A 17,731-nucleotide genomic window follows, 5' to 3' on the forward strand; every position below is an offset into this window, starting at 1 on the left:
CAGACATAATAAGTACCTAAGACACACCAGCTATAATAAAGCAGTCCCCCATTTATATCTCCCACTAAATAAGGGACCCCCATGGTGCAGGGCAGTTTCTCATTTAGTTTTTTATCCCACTCCTTATGCCAGGGCCTAAAAACTCAACAGGCCATTGGGTTCCAGGAAATTACTATAAATTACAGAGCTACCCAGTGCAAGAACAGAGTAGACGGCAAGTACAACACAGGCTGGCACCTTCACTCAGCCTCAGTGGCAGGGAGGGCAATAGGGCACAGTGGAGACAGTGACACACTCACTGTGCAGGCCCCATTCAAAGGCTGCAGTCACCTCTCAGCCCCAGCTGATTACTGCCCTGGAAGACTACAAGTCTAGTTGTTACCAGACCTTTGGGTTTTTCAAAATAAGCCAGATGTCTGGATTTTCACTGTGAGATCCGGCCCATTTCTAAATACTGACCACTGTTTTTGGTCTCCACAAGTGCCTGACAGCCAGCCAGCTCCTACTTACCATGGTGATGCCCAACAGGGTTGGGCTGACCAGGAACACCGGGGCCAGGAACTTGACCCGACTTCTTTCCCAGAAAGAGTAGAAGAGGTCTGCCCAGCAGACAATCCACAGCAAAAACCCCAAGGCCTGGAAGAGAAGTACATACATGTCTTAAAATGGACAGCACTGGAACTTCGCCCAGCTCAGAGCTCAGCCTCAGGGGGCCAGCCAACCCCTATCCTGTCTATGACGGCCCCTAAACACAGCACACACCCTCTGGGACACAGAAGTGCTGACTAGGGTGAGCCACCACCTAAACCATCTCGTGCTGGTCTGTAACCAGTAGACCGCCCCCTCTCACCCCCCAGGCATGACAATTTGTCTGGTCACTATTCACACCAGCACCTGAAAACGCAAGAGCTCAGGCTAGAACTTATCTATCAGCAACCCCAGCAGGATAACCATTCATTCAGCAATAGTCATCCAGCCACAACTAACTTGGGGCCTGCTATGGCCTGCATCCTTCTCAAGGTGCCAAGGATCCAACAGTGGTAAACACAGACAAACATGCCTGCTTTTGTAGAGCTGAAATTCTAGTGGAATGGACATAGCCAAGAGAGTGAGTGATATGAGGAAAAATAAAAGAGGTCAGATAGGGCAGTCAGGGAAGGCCTGTCTGACCATCTGAGTAAAGAGCCAAAAGTGAATACTGGAGGGAGAGAACGAGTCAGGCAGAGAGAACAGCAAGCGCAAAGGCACGGGGGTGGAAACACACGTGGGGCGAGTCTGTGGCTGCTGTGGGAAGAGCAGTGGGTGCGGTAGGAGATGGTGGAGGAGGAGCCTGCAGCCAGATCGAGCTGGGCCACTGTAAGGACTTCTGGGTTTTATTCTCTGTGGCAAGAGGTTAACCGAAGGTTTCTGAACAAGGCAAGGGCAAGATCCAAATTACATTTTAAAGGCAGATGTTTTTCCCCAGGAAAAGTACCAAGTGCTCCCAGAGGTCTAAGAGAAAGACATCAGATGTAGCTTAGCTCAAAGAAACAGCATTTTGAGATAGACTTGAACTACTTAGTACAAGTAAGACAGGTTTGAATGGCAATGTTAGCAAAGGGACAGCATCAGTAAAATCATTCAAGTTTTCCTGTTTGCTGACGGCTTATGGAAATAAGTCTTGGGAAATTTACCTTTAGAACATTGCTGAGAGCTATAGTTATAAAGTCGAAATGTTCCCTAGAGAGTTCTACCACATGCCTGACGACACTCAGGCAATGGCAAAGCCACGCCAGGTTATAGGCACCAGCCCTTATGGCTCCTGGGCAGTTTGCCCTTCATACTAGCCCTTCCACTTCTGAGGTTCAAATTAGCGCCTCGAAAATTATTTGTCACGTTTCATTTTTCAGCATATGCTGGAACACTTGGAAACTCTTCCATCCTCAGAGGCCAGGGGTCTTCTCCAGCATCAGTGTGTAGCAGAGACTAACTCCACAATAAATGGAATTCATTCCACACATGCTTTGTTCAAGCACAATTAATAAATAGCCTATTTTACAAAGGTCTTTTTAAATGTCAATATTACGATGAAGTTTTCATTTGCTACATAAACCATGGTTTCAGAACTTACCTTTTGAACAAGCTGATATCAGAATCTGAAAAATGAACTAAGAACCTTGTGTAACAAATTAAGACGTGTGAAAATAACATGTTCAATAAGCATGGGTTGTGCAAAAAACACATGCACAGAAAACAAAAACAGAACAATTAATGAGACACCTGCCGAGTCGACAGGAAAATGCAGAGTGTTATATATGCATGCTCTTTACACATCTTCCCCTCAGACGGCTTATACTTGTGAGGGCAAAGCCAGCACCTGGACCTGCAGACACCAAATGCCACTTTGACCAAATGGTCAAAATTCACCCCATCGATGAGTTGGTTACCCTGCAACCCTACATGTAACAGTCTGAGGACACAATGTCCCCCTGGTGGTTTTCCAGCCAGACAGGAGTCACCGGAATCCAATCATGAGGAACCAGTATACAAGCCTGAGCTGAGAACTCACTCTAAAGTGACTGGCCCGCAGTAGCTATGTCAATGTCATAAAATGCAGAGAAAGGACATCTTCCAGATTAAAGAAAACTCAACAGGCTACGTGATTCATTGCAATACATGACTTTGGACTGGATTCTGAACTGCGGAGAAAAATGCTCCCAAGGAAGTATTGGCACAATTGGAATATGGAAGGTTTTTTTTTTTTAAGTGCCCATGTTAAACTTCCTGAATTTAGTAACTGTACTATGGTTACATTAGGAGAATACCTGTGCTTTGAGAAAAGATGCACTGAAGACTTAAGGGGTAAAGGGGCATGGTGGCTGTGACCTATTCTCAAATGATTCAGTAAAAATGAAAAATGTGTATGGAGAGAGCAAAAACGAATGATAAAACAAATATAACAAAACGTTAAAAACCAGTGACTATGAGTAATGGGTGTACAGGGCTACAGGGAGTTCTTGGCATCATTCTTGCAACTTCTCTGTAGTTTGAAATTATTTCAAGATAAAAACTTCCTTTTGCCATCTTATTTTTTAAATTATAGTTGACATACAATATTACATTAGTATCAGGTACACAACATCGTGATTCCACATTTGTACACCTTCTTACAGTGTGATCACCATGATGTGTCTAGCGATGATCTGTCACCGCACAAAGTTATTACAATATTATTGACTATGTCCCTTGTGCTCTACATTATATTCCATGACTTACATATTTTGTAACTGGAAGTTTGTACTTCTTACTCCCCTTCACCTTTTTTGAAATTATTTTTTATTTTTCAATTACAGTTGATGTATAATAGTATATTGGTTTCAGGTGTACACCCCAGTGATTAGACATTTATATCACTTAATGAAGTGATCACCTTGCTAAATCTGGTAACCATCTGACAACACACATATGCACAGTTCTTACAATATTATTGACTGTATTCTCTGTGCTGTACTTTACACCCCCACGACTATTCTGTAACCACCAATTTGTACTTCCAGAGCCCTTCACCTTTTTCACCCAGTCCCTCAACACCCTTCCTACCTGGCAAAGGCCCAAGGGTTCTCTGTATCTATGAGTCTGTTTCTATTCTGCTTTCATTTATTTTTTAGATTCTATATACAAGTGAAATCATATGGCATATGTCTTTCTCTGTCTGATTACTTCACTCAGCATAATATCCTCTAGGCCCATCATGTTGTTGCGGGTGGCAAGATTTCATTCTCTTTTATGGCTGAGCCATATTCCAGTGTACACAGGCACTGGAATTCTTTACCTAGTCACCTACTGAAGGACACTTAGGCTGCTTCCATATCTTGGCTAGTGTAAATGATACTGCAATGACCATATGGATGTATATGTTTTTTTGCCTTAGTGTTTTGGGTTTCTTGGATAAACACCCAGAAGTGGAATTGCTGGATCCTTCTTTGTCTCTTGTTATAGCCTTTGTTTTAATGTCTCTTTTGTATGGCACAAGTATCACTACCCTAGTTTTTTTTCCCCATTTCCATTTTCATGGAATATCTTTTTCCATCCCTTTACTTTCAATCTGTGGGTGTCTTTAGATCTGAAGTGAGTCTCTTACAGACAGCATATGTAAGGGTCTTGTTCTATTATCCACTCAGCTACTATATGTCTTTTGATTGAAGAATTTAATTCATTTGCAGTTAAAGTAATTATTGAAAGATATGTATTTAATACCATTTTATTATTCATATTTCTCCTCCTTCTTCTTCTTCCCCAAGAGGACCCTTTAACACTTCTTATAATACTGCATTAATGGTGATGAACTCCTTTAGCTTTTTCTTCTCTGGGAAATTCGTTCTCTCTCCTTCAATTCTAAATTATAGATTCACTGGATAGAGTAATCTTGGTTGCAGGTCCTTGCTTTTCATCACTTTGAATATTTCTTGCCAATCCCTTCTGGCCTAAAACGTTTCTGTTGAGAAATCAGCTGTTGGTCTGATGGGAGCTCCCTTGTAGGTAGCTAACTGCTTTTCTCTTTTTTTAAACTGCTTTTCTCCTGCTGCTTTTGAGATTCTCTGTCTTTAATTTTGCTATTTTAATTATGATGTGTCTTGGTGTGGGCCTCTTTGGGTTCATCTTGTTTGGGACTCCCTGCACTTCCTGGAGTTGTCTTTTCCTTCACCAGGTTAGGGAAGAGTTTTCAGTCATTATTTCTTCAAACCCATTGCTCTCTATCTTCAACACTTGATGTTGTCCTAGAGGTCCCTTAAACTACACTTATTTTGTAAAATCCTTTTTCCTTTTTACTGTTATGATTGGGTATTTTCTGATACCTCGTGTTCTAAATGACTGACCTGATCCTTTCCTTCATCTAATGTGCTGTTGATTCCTTCTAGTGTATTCTTCATTTCTGACTGGTTGTTTTGTATGGTTTCTATGTCCTTTTTAATGCTGCTGAGGTCCTCACTAAGTTCCTTCAGCATCCTTATAACCACTGTTTTAAACTCTGAATCTGGTAAATTGCTTGTCTCCTTTGTTCAGTTCTTCTTCTGAAGATTTCTCCTGTCCCTTTAGTTGGAACATGTTTCTTTGTCTCCCCATTTTGGCTGCCTCCCTGTGTTTGTTCTGTGTATTAGATAGAGCTGCTATGTCTCCTGGGTTTGGTAGAGTGGACTTATGTAGTAGGGGCCCTGTAGGGCCCAGTGGCATCACCTCCCTGGTCACCCAAGCCAGGCACTCCAGGTGCACCCCTCTGTGAGCTATGTGCACCTTCCTGTTGTAGTTAGGTCTTGACTGCTGTGGCACATCAATGGGAGGGATTGACCCCCCAGGGCCCATCAGCTACAGGGAGCAGACAGAACCACAGCAGAGGAGCTGCTGTGCAGGGACTGGCCCCATGGAGCAGAACTTGCTTCAGCAGGGCTCTGGTGCCTGCTGAGTCTTCCCCTTGAGTGTGGCACTCGTGGAGGTGGTTGGGTAGGAATCTGGCATGGTCTGAAGTTGGGCCTCCCAAGAGGGCCTCACAGGTCAGTCACCACCTATGCCCTGTCTATAGCTACCAGCATGAGCTACAAAGCAATCTGGGAATGGCTGCTAGTTGTGCTGGACTTGGAGGTGCCAGGAAAAGGTCAAGCTGCAAACTGAGTCCAGCTACCACTAACACTAGGCCTGGGGCCACTTAGCAAGAGGTATGGGGCACATGGAGGCCAGATGCTGCTCATTTGGAGTTTGTGAACCTTTGGGAGGACTTAGGAAAGTTGCACCATGAGCCAAGAGGAGGCTGTTTGTCTTGAAAAGGTACTGGAAACATCTTGGGTGGGTCTGCATGCTGAGTAGGGCAGGGTACCAGGGAACCACCAGGGTGGGGCAAACAGTGTGAGCCAGGTGGAAGGAGTCTCATATATGGTGTCCATCTGTTGGCTCTGTACAGGAAGGGCTCATCAAAGGAATAACAGCCTCTACCAGGACTTCTGTCTAGGAGAAAGCCCCTCCAGCTCTTGCCCTGATGACGGACACTTCAGTTTCTCCCTGCATGTCCCTGGTGTCTCTTAAGCAGCTACCCTAGTGCTGAGCTCAAATGAGTAAATCCAAGTAAGTTTGAGCATGGGCCCTTTAAGAGGAATACCTAGGACTCCAGGAGTCTCACCAGCCACAACGCCCGCTGATTTTCACAGCCAGAAGTTATAGGGAATCTCTCTTCCCAGCACCAGAGCCCTGGGCTGGGGGACCTGGAATGGGGCTGGGCCCCTCACTGCTCAGGGAGGACCTCTGTTGCCAAGATATTTCTCCTAACTTTTAGCTGCCACACAGGGTGTGAGGCCAGATTGTTCTGTGTTTCTGCCTCTCCCACCAGTCTCAACATGGCTTCTTCTGTATATCCTTAGTTATAGGACTTCTGTTCAGCAAGACTTCAGGCAGTTCTGAGTAATGGTTGTTCTGTAGTTTAACTATAATTTTTATGTGGTTGTGGGAGGTTACCAGCACCACATTTACATACTCTGCCATCTTGACCAGAAGCCAAAAGCTTTTCTTAAATAAAAAGATATCCCTGGTCCAATAGGAAGACTTTCTGATTATTTGCTGACAACCTGTTGAGACAGATCCTATCATCCCCATTGTAATGACAGGAAACTATGCTCAAGGTCCCGTAGCTCGTAAGGGACAGAGACAGTGAGTGAACCCACGTCTGAATCCAAGGCCTCCAGCCTTGTCCCCCACATCATTGTTCTGTCTTCTAGCAAAAGGGAGCTGGGGACAATGAAGTAGAAGAAACACATTAGTTCTCACCAGCCATCACTCCCCACCCAGGAACAGCCCCCCTCCCTGCGATGACTTACAGTTTTGGCTTTGTTGAGATGTGTCATCTGAATGTAGCCCCGGTCATGGTGGGAGAGGTAAAGGAAGTAGAAGGGGAAGCAGACCCAGAGGTAAAAACAAGGCACCCACACGAGGACAGTGTTCTGAAAGCACTTGGTGAAGTCGGGATTGCTGGTGTACCACGTGACGTTCCACTCCTGCAGACACAAGCACAGGCATGGCGTCAGCGGGAGGTGCCACAGAGGGGTGGGGCCCATGTGGGGTTCAAAACTAGCTGTTCTGGGGTTCAACGAAACAGGCAAGACCCCTGCACCTGAGGCCCTCTCAGGCAGCATGTGCAGGCTGGGGAGTTCGGTACCAGAAAGACCATGAAACAAGGAATCAGGAATAAAAGATACAACTACTCGCATGTGACAGGCTCCTGGGAACTGTGGAAAATTCCACTGTTGTACGAAAGATGGAGGTGGCCATTTAAAGGAATCTCAAGGGGTATTTTCCTGTAAATTGAAGAGTCGTTTAGTCATACGAATCATTCCTACTTTACCATCTTGTGAACTGAGGACTTTCAAATCTTCTTCATCACCACTGTCATCTTCATCACCACCATCATTATCAGCACTACTCTCACACTCTCATCAGCACCATTACCACCCTTAGCACCGTCTTCATCGCCATTAGCAGCAGCTGCAGCAGTAGCAACATGGATAACAGCCAAATTGTAGTTCTATAATTGTAGCTCTATGTGCTAGACCCTATTCTAAGACTTTACATGTATTATTTCCTTCAGATCTATAAGTACTTTATCCCTCCTTTTTCAGATAGGAAAACTGAAGCACAGAGATGTTCAATGATTTGTCCAAAATCACACAGCTAGTAAGATCTGAAGCAGAATTCAAACTCAGACAATTCGGTTCTGAAGTGAGTCCCTGCATTTAGTGACTAAGCTATCCATCCTTGGCAACAAATTTGTTTTAATTAGTTTTATTTTTTAAGAAACCACCTGCACTTCATTAAAGAGACAAGCCAGATAGATAGATAGATCGATCAATCGATCAAGTATATCTGCCCAAGAATAAACTTCAACCCACTGTTAGATTAACAGAGAGTTTAATTCAAGCCCTGATCTGACCACAGGCCAGTTACACAACTTTGGGAAAAGTTATTACCCTGTCTTGGAGTCTCAATTTCCTATCTCTACTTTAATTACATCAGATGAATTTAAAGGTCTGGCCTGGGCTGGTGTGGCTCAGTGGATTGAGCACTGGCCTGCGAACCAGATGGTTGCAGGTTTGATTCCCAGTCAGGGCACATGCCTGGGTTGCAGGCCAGGTCCCTCCCAAGTACGGGGCACGTGAGAGACAACCACACATTGATGTTTCTCTCCCTGTCTTTCTCCCTCCTTCCCCCTCTCTCTAAAAATAAACAATCTTCAAAATAATTTTTTAAATAAAAAAAATAATAAAGGTCTGAATCTGGTGGCCCTCAGGCAAGTTTGACCCACAGATGGTTTATTGTTTTTGTTGGATGCATGCTTTTAAAAAAATTTTAGATAGCTGCCAACATTTAAAATCCAGAAATTTCATATAAAATTTTGGATTTCTGGCTTCTCTTAAAAAAAATCAGAAAATCTGGCCACCCTGGTCCCATATTCCCAATTCACAACCACCAGCAAGAGCTGGGGAGTAGGCAATGTCTGGGTAAGGCCCACACAGGTGTACGGTGGGCCAGTCTCCATGCAGCCCGCCTCTCTCCTAGCCTTCTCTGCCCACCACTGGGCAATGTGCTCTCCAGATATCTGCTTCCGAGCCTTTCCACAGCCAGGGAAGTGAGACCACCAAGGAACTCCAAGGAATCAGGAATCTCATAGCTCCACACAAGTGTTAAAGCCACATCAATAAATGTAAAAGAAGAGAAAGTGATGGGAACAAGCAAATCATTTCACTTAAAGAAAACATTTGACAATATCATCAAAACATTATGTTCCAGGCATTTCAAAAGACAGACCCCTAGTCACACATGGCAACGGTAAAGATGCTTAACACAACTGAATATTGACTTAAAAATGGTAAAGATGATTAAAAAATAAAGAATTTGACTTTATAAAAAGAGAGAACTAGTATTACACAAGTACCTAAACTGGTCCTTTAGAGGTACAGTTGAAAAACAATTCTATGATATAAATGTTTATTTTTCCAGATCCAAGAACAAGTAATTGATGAAATGTAAACTTTGAATGCTTAACACACACAAAGGTATTTCGCAAGGAAACTTTTAAACACAAAGAAACTCTTAGGACCAAGATCATGCTTCTATGAACTTGGGCATTTGAATTTTGATCATAGGAGTGATTTATATCAGAGACTGATTATTTTAACTGGTTTCCCTCCACTTGCAATTATTAGGGTGATGGTGAAAAAGGGATCCAACTGTGGGTGGTTATTACATACAGAACAGTTTCTGAGCAGTTGCCAGAAAAAGCCCAGTACAAAGGAAATTGCCCTTCTACCAAGAAAACAATGCTGGGGCTTAACCCCTACAGCTATGTGTACAAGGAGCTCAGGTCATGTGTGAGACATTTCAGTAGCCCACTCCTTGCCCCGATCATTCCTTGCCTGAACTATTGCAACTAGCTTCCTAACTATTTCCTGTTTCCAGCCCCTGCTGGCCCTACTAAGTCTTCCCAACTACAACAAAAGTTATTTTACCTACCCATACATCCATACAGGAATCTATAAGTGTATATACCCACCCATTCATAAACCCACCCACCCGTCCATTCATCCATCCACCCACGCACCCATCCATGTCTATTTATTTTTAATAGGTAATACATTTATGTGCCAAACTTTCAAACTACACAAAAAGTTATTCTGTGAAAAATAAGTTTTCTTCCCTGAACTTGCAGCTCCCCCCATCCCACCCACAGGCAGAACTGCCCCTGCAAACATCTTAACGTGTTCTTCTAGACTGTCTTCCAAACACAGTGTATTTATTTTCTTTCCCCAAAGGCACCATAATACATACCTGTTCTTTACCTTACTGTTTTCACTTAACCAATATTAGAAATTGATCTTTACCAGTATTACAGATCTGCTTTATTCTTAATAGCTTAATTTTATTTCTTTTGAACAAAGGACAGAAGTGACAAGCCATCCTCCCATCCTTGTCCCTAATCCCTCAGTTACTCTCTTGAGAGGCAAATGTTATTGGTTTCTCATGTATCCTTCCAGAAAATACCTTATACATATCACAAAAATAAATACCTTTTTCTGTTATGAAATGGAAGGAAGCATACGCCATATACCATTTTGTACCTTGCTTTCCCCCCCTCTTATTAATAGGTTTTAAAGAGCACCCCTCACTGCTCAAGAACAGTTTCCTCCCTCTCTGTGCTGGTGCTTTATGCTCCATTGCATGATGGCTTGACTTTCCTTAATTAGCCTTCTGCTGACTGGGCTTTAGGTTGCCCTTACAAACAATGCAGCAGTGAATACACACTGGTAAGTGCTCACGTTACACATGAAAGGGCATAGTTGTAATCACTTTTCAGAAGTAAACCTGCTGGTCGTGGGCACACACATTCAAAATGTAGACAGATACTGCCTCCCAAATGGATCATCAATTTATACTCCACCTAATAAAGTACAAAGGCAACTACATCCCTAACCACAGTGTATTAAAAGCTTTTGATCTCTGCCAATCTGATAGCAGAAAATGACTCACGGTAGTTTAACTCCCTTTTCTCTTTATGATGAGTGAAACAGAAGATCTTTCCATATGTGTTTCAAAGCAGTTCCCACTCAGAGGAAAATTCACAGACTTAATTAAATGCACGTATAAGTATATGGGACAGATCTGATGGCCCTGTCTGCTCTGGGTAACAACTGCCGATGGCTCCTCATTACCTCTGAGAGCCGATCCTTGCTATGGTTCACGAAGCCTTCCACATTCAAGCTCCATCTGTTTCTTCTCAATTTCTCCCGCCCTGTTCCCCAGTGTGTCACCTGAGGCATTCACTCAGATAAGCATTTGTCAAGCGTATGTGGGCGCTGTTCAACGCACTGGTGACTCAGGAAGGCCGTGGTCCCTGCCTTCAAAGCAATCCCCAGTTGCTAGTCACACGAATGGTTCTTCAGCATACCTCTTGCTCAGTGCTCTCCCTACATGTCTTTCCATCACAACGAATTCCTATTCATCCTCCAAAACCCAACTTAGGTACCTCCTTTAAGAAGCCTTCCTCTTCACTCCCCAAACCATGAGACTCCCCTCATTCCCCCTCCCCTCTGCAGTGGTTTTCTTACATGTCTGCAATACCTCTGTCCTTCAAGGACTACTCAAGGCCCCCAGTGCCAGGACCCTGCTGCATTTATCTGTGACTACCATCCTCCTAGGCAGCAGGTTCCCAGAAGTTATTAAGTAAACAGGTGGGCCAAGCCATGCCTTCTGTCCCTGGCATGATTTCCTACTTTACTTTTTAAAAAATAACAATTCATTCAAGTACAGCCTAGCACTGACCCCTGACCTCCTATGAACCTGGAGAGGTCACTTCACTATACATAGGAGACATGAATAATACTAACCGCCACTGCTACCACCCACACTGCCCAGAGTCAGGAAGCTTGAAGGACAGAGAAAAGCTCAAGTTACGAAGTGAGCAAGAGGAAATCAGGAAGCATCTAAGGACAGGGGACTCCAGCAGGAGAGGTCAGAGATCTTAGAAAGGAAAGCACTTACTCTTCAGAGGGCAGCTTCCTGCTCAAAGCCAGATGGCCGACCCTGACCAGGAGGGCAGAGAGGGAGGGAGGGAGGAAGAAGGAAGGGGGCGCATGGAAAGGGGAAATACGATTCCGAACATGAGCTTCTCTGCTGCGGAATGCGGCCAACGTGGGTGGGCCATCCCTCCCCCAGCCCCCACACGGCCTCAGGCGCCGCTCCACCGCAGCCAACGGTGGCCCTGACCACAACTGGCACAGCAGTGAAGATAAGAATGTGACGCCCCCCTGCATGTCCCTCACTGGCTGGGACTTTGGTGTCTCCACCATCCAAACTCCTGGAGACAAGCAGTGTGGCCCCCTCTATTTGGGGTTTCTGGGGGAAACAGCAAATGCCAAAGACCACGAACGAAGGATGGGTCTCTGAGTCTGCTGTGTGCTCACTACGCCCAACCTCAGGGAGAGCAGCTGCCTCAGGCTCTCCTTTCTCCTACTCTGAGGAGCTTCAGAAATCAAGCTGATGGAACCTTGATTCTGATCCATCCACCCAGCTTCCAGGAAATGAAATTCAGCCCCAGGAAATGTGAGTCCAAGAAGCAGTCACCAGCACTGGCCCAGGCACCACACTCCAGGGAACCTGGCCCAAGGGCATCTGAACAGAAAAGGCGCACCCCCAGATTCCCCTGACCAAAGCTTCCCATCACAGGACTCCTCCACAGCTCAGCCACCTTCTGTGTCCCTTTGTCCTCAGCCCTGACAGTCAGGATCTGGGGAACAAGTTCAAATCTGTTGGGCCCATGAGCTTTAGGAGTTCATGAAATTCCTTTGTGTGGTGGCCTCTCTTACCCTTCCCTCCCTGGGCAAAAAACTGACAACACATTCTGAGCACTGATCTAAGTCTCCCACAGATAGGACTCTACTCACTTCTCACAAAGAGACGATGCTGTTATCCCCATCTCACAAATAAGGAGACTGAGGCACCAGGAAATAAGCCATCTTCCCAAAGGCCATGCTGCAGTGTGTCTACAGTCCCCACCCCAACCCCCATGCCTATTTTCCCTTCTCTGGCAATAGCCCCTGACTCTTCTTCATAAACAAACCTGCCATTCTCAGCCCTCATTAGCCTCAGCCAATCAGCAGAGTCCTTTACCTACATGCTGGTGATTAGTTCAAGAATGGGCACTTGACCCACATCGAGCCAATCACAGTAAGAACACATCCTCTCTTGTCCCCAAGGATGCAGGGCGCAGGTATGGGGTTTTCAGGCGTCTCAGCCACTGACAAGGGAAGTGCCAAGGGCTTGGAGGGGAAAGGAAGGGAGGTACCACCATGGTAAGTGTGAAAATGAAACTGACATCATAAAAAATGGGAGATGAAAGAAACTGGTGCTTAGTGTCATTGTGAGCTACTGGATCGAGCTGTACCGGCAGCCCACCCTCCCACTGGACTTCCCCAATAAATTTGCTTTACTGCTTATACAAGTTGAAAATGAATTTGCTTTCACAATACAAACCATCCTAGTAGTACCAGTTCTGATCCACTGTGTCTGTCCCCTTGTTCTTTTCCTTACAGGTTCAGCATTCTTCTCTTTTCATTCACTGTGTGACCTCAGACAAGTTACTCAATCTCTCTGAGCCTCATCTATGACTAAGGCTAAGAATACATCTTTCCTAAAGCTATTCTAAAGAATAAATAAAATTATATACACACAGGGCCCAGCTGAGTATAACAATATCCAATAAAGAGCTACTAACAGTAACCGTAATTCTGTGTAATAAAAATAAATGAAGTTTATAGCATTATAACCTTACTGTGATAATCTTATATTATCAATAATAATACCACCTAGCTTTAACTAAGCAATCTTCATGATCACTAAAAGGGAAGTTGTTTTTATCCCCATTTGGTAGATGAGGAGACTGCAACACACAGCTTATAAGTGACGAGGTTAGGACTCAAACCTAGGAAGCCTGATTACTGAGTCTCCCTAACCTACATGCTGGGTCCTAGAGATGGGTAATGTATGAACTTTAACAGGGCCTTCTGTTAAAATTTAGCTTTGCCCATGACAAATCTGGGTCAAGAGGAAGATTTGAGTCCTTAAACCACCACCAAGTCCAGAACCAGTTACCTGCATTTGTTATAAATTACCATTAACTCAGCATCTTAAAACAACACAATTTTTTATCATACCAATCTAGAGGTCAGAGATCTGAAATGGGCCTCACTGGGCCAAAATCAAGGCGTGAGCAGGGCCGTGTTCCTTCTGAGGACTCCAAGGGAGACTCCATTTCTTTTCCTTTTCCAGCTTCTAGAGGCCACTCACATCCCTGGGCTCGTGGCCCCTTCTTCCACCTTCAAAGCCAGCAGCGTCAGCCAATCCTTCTCATGCTGCCATCTCTCTGGTTCTCTCTCTCCTGCCTCCCTCTTCCACGTACAGGGACCCTCGTGATGACCCTGGGCCCGCCCAGATTATCCAGAATAATCTCCTATCTCAAGGTGAGCAAATTCAATTCCATCTGCAGTCTTCACTCCTTCTGCTGTGTAACCTAACATACTCACAGATTCCAGGGATCAGGTCTTGGACATCACACCCCCTCAGTTTGACACTGGTCCACCCTAACCATTCTGTGACATTCCAGGGGCATCATCGCTCCTCTCAGTGGGATGAGATTCAGAAGCCACCTGAATCCTGCCAGGTATAGGCAAGAAGTGGCCGTGGATAAGACGTGGTCTCCTGCCAACTGACCCTGAAGCTGACCGGCCCTCTCAGCCCAGCCATGCCTCAACCAGGCTCTCTGCGGTGCTCCCTCCACCCCTGCTGCTCTGGACTAGCTAATACAGCTTCCACGGGGGCGTGTGCCTGGGGCCTGCATGGAGACAAGGGAAAGGGCCCTGCCCAGCACCCAGCCAGGACAGGAGCGAAGGCTGCAGAGAGAAGGACAGGTGGACAACAGTCAGGGATGTGATTACAAATATGAACTGCTGCTCAGTACCACCAATGTCTGGGAGCCGGAGTTGCTCCAACATTATTTAGAAACAAGGATGTACTATTCACCTGGCATTCCACTGGGGTCTGAACATCCATTTTCCAATTCAGTCATCTCAATAACTTGCAATAGTCAGGTTTCTACCCCTCAGTGGACACTTATTTATCAAGACACTACTATGTGCCAATATTTTTTTAAGATTTTATTTATTTTTAGATGAAGGGGAAGGGAGAGAAAAAGAAAGGGAGAGAAACATCGATGTGTGAGACACACATCAATCAGTTGCCTCTCGCACGCCCCCATCTGAGGACCTAGCCCACAATCCAGGCATGTGCCCTGACTGGGAATTGAACCAGCGAACTTTTGGTTCACAGGCCGGCACTCAACCCACTGAGCCACACCAGCCAGCGTGCCAATACTATTTGAAGGTTAATAAAGTTTCCACTCTCATACAGTTTGTCTATCATAAGGTAGATACTACACACATAAACAACTATATGTATGTCTCATGGCCACAAGTGCCCTGGAAAGGAATAAGAAAGGCAGAGAATGATGGCGGGAGGCGGGTGCTATTTTTATATCAGGTGGACAGAAAAGGCCTCTGGGCCAAGACAACATCTGAGCAAAGACCTGAAGGAAGTGAAGAAGTATGTGCCACCTTCCTCCATTGATGGGAAGAAAAAGCATGAGGGTGAATTAAGGTTCCAGTAGCACGTGCCAGGACTGAGCTCGGGGCTTTATCTCACATTCAGTCATCGTGAACAACTCTGGGAGGCTGGCACCGTAATTACACCCATTTTACAAATATAAAAACTGAGGCCCAGTCACTAACCCGAAAGCAGCATACACAGCCAGGAAACTGAATACAATGTAGATGCCTCGCTACACATAGAAAATGCCCTGGTTCCATTTCCCATTTATCACATACATGTCCCGTTTAAAATCAGCACTAAAGGCTATACAGATGCTGGTCTAGGTAGGGAAATTTTCTTAGAAGGAGACAAGAAAAACAAAAGCTAACAGTGATTATCTCCAGGGGGTAGGGTTGAAGCTGGTTAGAGGAAGCAACTATTAGTTTCTGTTTTATTATCTTTTTGTACTGTTTGAATTTTTTACTCTGCATGTATCCCCCCTACAATAACAATAACAATAGCAAAATGAGTTCACACTTTAAATAAATAAATAGCAGCAGCAGGAATTTAAGAGCAGAAATTTCTCAATGCTGAGCTGGTAACAAAGAGAAAACACACACTGACTGGGTGCCCACTAGCAGTGTTGGCCAGGCCAGCCACGGTGCTGTTTTCCAAGCGTGAGTCCACTTAAACCTCACAACATTGCTACTAAGTCAAGACTAATTAATATAACTCCCCCTTTTCAGGGGAGGACTCTGAGGCCCAGACTCTGAGGCTCTGAGAGGTTATGAACTTGCTAAGCCTCACAGAGCCAGGAAGAGACAGAGCTGAGATTTGAACCCACAGAGAGTCTGACACAGCTCTTAACTCCTGGGCTCCACCACCTCTCAGCCACGTGGCTTGAACTCTAAGGGCTTTGCAAAGTTAATGGCCTCACCGTTCAGCCTGGGACAGCTTGGAAGGCAACATTCTCTGGGGCAGGACATCAACTAAATGTCCTCAGGCCTAAGGGATTCCAAGCTCATCTGGGCAAAATGAAGAAGCATCTTTCACACTCAGACACAGAAGTAGGCTATAGCCCCTCCTACCATCTACCCAATGTGAGCGATACAAAGTGATGCTTAAGCACACAACATGCAAGGTCTGGGTTTACAGCCAGAAAATGTTTTGTCTTCAGGGGCCACCCCATGACTTGTAGGATGTTGAGGGTGGCCTTGACCTCCAATCAATAAATGCTAGGACCACACATCAAGTTTAATCCTTCCAAACAACCCAGAAAGGCAGGTATTATAATTAAACCCATTTTACAGATATAGAAACTGAGTTCACGTAACCTGCAAGAAGCATACACAGCCAGTTCTGACAACCAAAAATGTCTCCAGACACTGCCAAATGCACCCTGGAGGATAAACTGCCCCCACTCCCCTAACACAATGGCCTCACCAGGCCTTGATTTCTTCTTCTGTGAAATAAGACTAATTCTAAGACCCACCTATTATAGAATAATCAGGAGGGTTTCCAGTTTGAATTCTGGGCCAAGACAATAATTAATGAACATAAGCACACTTTCTTTCCTCCATTCGTTCATACAATGAGTATTTATTGAGCACCTACCATATGCCAAGGTCTGGACTAATCATGGGGATATGGAGATAAGTCAGACACGGTTTCTGCCCTTGAAAGACACTCAGTCCACTAAAGATAAAAGGTCTTAAATCAAAACAAAACTACAAAGGGCAAATACTTGCTAGGAAAAAAAGGGAAGAGTGTCGGAACAGCAAATATCAGGGGTGACAACCTGGAAAGGTGACATTTTAGCAGAGACCGAAAGGGTCAGGAGAAGCCAGCCATGCACAGACATGTATGGGTATCATCTTTTCAAAACTGTAGTAAGTGTCCTGGCCACTGTGGCTCAGCTGGTTGGGGCATCATCCCATACTCCAAAAGGTCATGGGTTTGACCCCCAGTCAGGGCACACGCCTCGGTTATGGGTGTAGTCCCTGGTTGGGGCAGGTGCTAGAGGCAACTAATCAATGTTTCTCTCCCTCTCTCTCTAAGATCAAAAAGCATGTCCTCGGGTGAGGATTTTTTTTAAAAGAAGAAGGAAGTGAGGCAGGAAGGGAGAGAAAGGAAGAAGGGAATAAATAAAATGAACACAAACAACCGAGAGTGAGGCCCCTGGTGCTGGAGTGCCTGGGCCTGAATCACTGCTAGTTGCCCCTTGACCTTCAGAAAATTAGCTACCGTGTTTTTGGACTATAAGACGCACCCCCCCACCCCACCCCCCACCCCCGCCAGATTTGGGAAGAAAATGGGGGGTGCGTCTTATAGTCAGAATGTAGCTTGCCTGGTTCACTGTGGTGGGGGATGGGCGCTGGAACAGGGTCACAGGTTATTAAATATTTTACCACATTCTTTGCTTCAAATTTTTTTCCCCTATTTTCCTCCTCTAAAACTTAGGTGTGTCCTATGGTCTGGTGCATCTTATAGTCCTAAAAATATGGTAATCTCTTCTACCCTGGTCTCTCTCATGTGCAAATAGAGTTAATAATGGAACCTACTACATGCACCGGGACTG

General features: G+C 45.0%; 1 protein-coding gene across 3 annotated transcripts in view; it reads right to left on the reverse strand.

Moving 5' to 3' along the window:
• Nucleotides 1-17,731, reverse strand: part of ABCC1 (ATP binding cassette subfamily C member 1) — a 135,568-nt gene that overhangs the window by 93,823 nt on the left and 24,014 nt on the right. For all 3 annotated transcript variants that reach the window (XM_036020890.1, XM_028511155.2, XM_036020888.1), the window contains exons 2-3: nucleotides 6,840-7,016; nucleotides 511-636 (exon numbers count right to left, since the gene is read on the reverse strand). In XM_036020890.1, the coding sequence (XP_035876783.1) occupies nucleotides 511-636; nucleotides 6,840-7,016 (303 nt within the window). The remainder of the gene's footprint in view (nucleotides 1-510; nucleotides 637-6,839; nucleotides 7,017-17,731) is intronic.

Source organism: Phyllostomus discolor, chromosome 3 (assembly GCF_004126475.2).
Source record: "Phyllostomus discolor isolate MPI-MPIP mPhyDis1 chromosome 3, mPhyDis1.pri.v3, whole genome shotgun sequence".
Taxonomy (NCBI): domain Eukaryota; kingdom Metazoa; phylum Chordata; class Mammalia; order Chiroptera; family Phyllostomidae; genus Phyllostomus; species Phyllostomus discolor.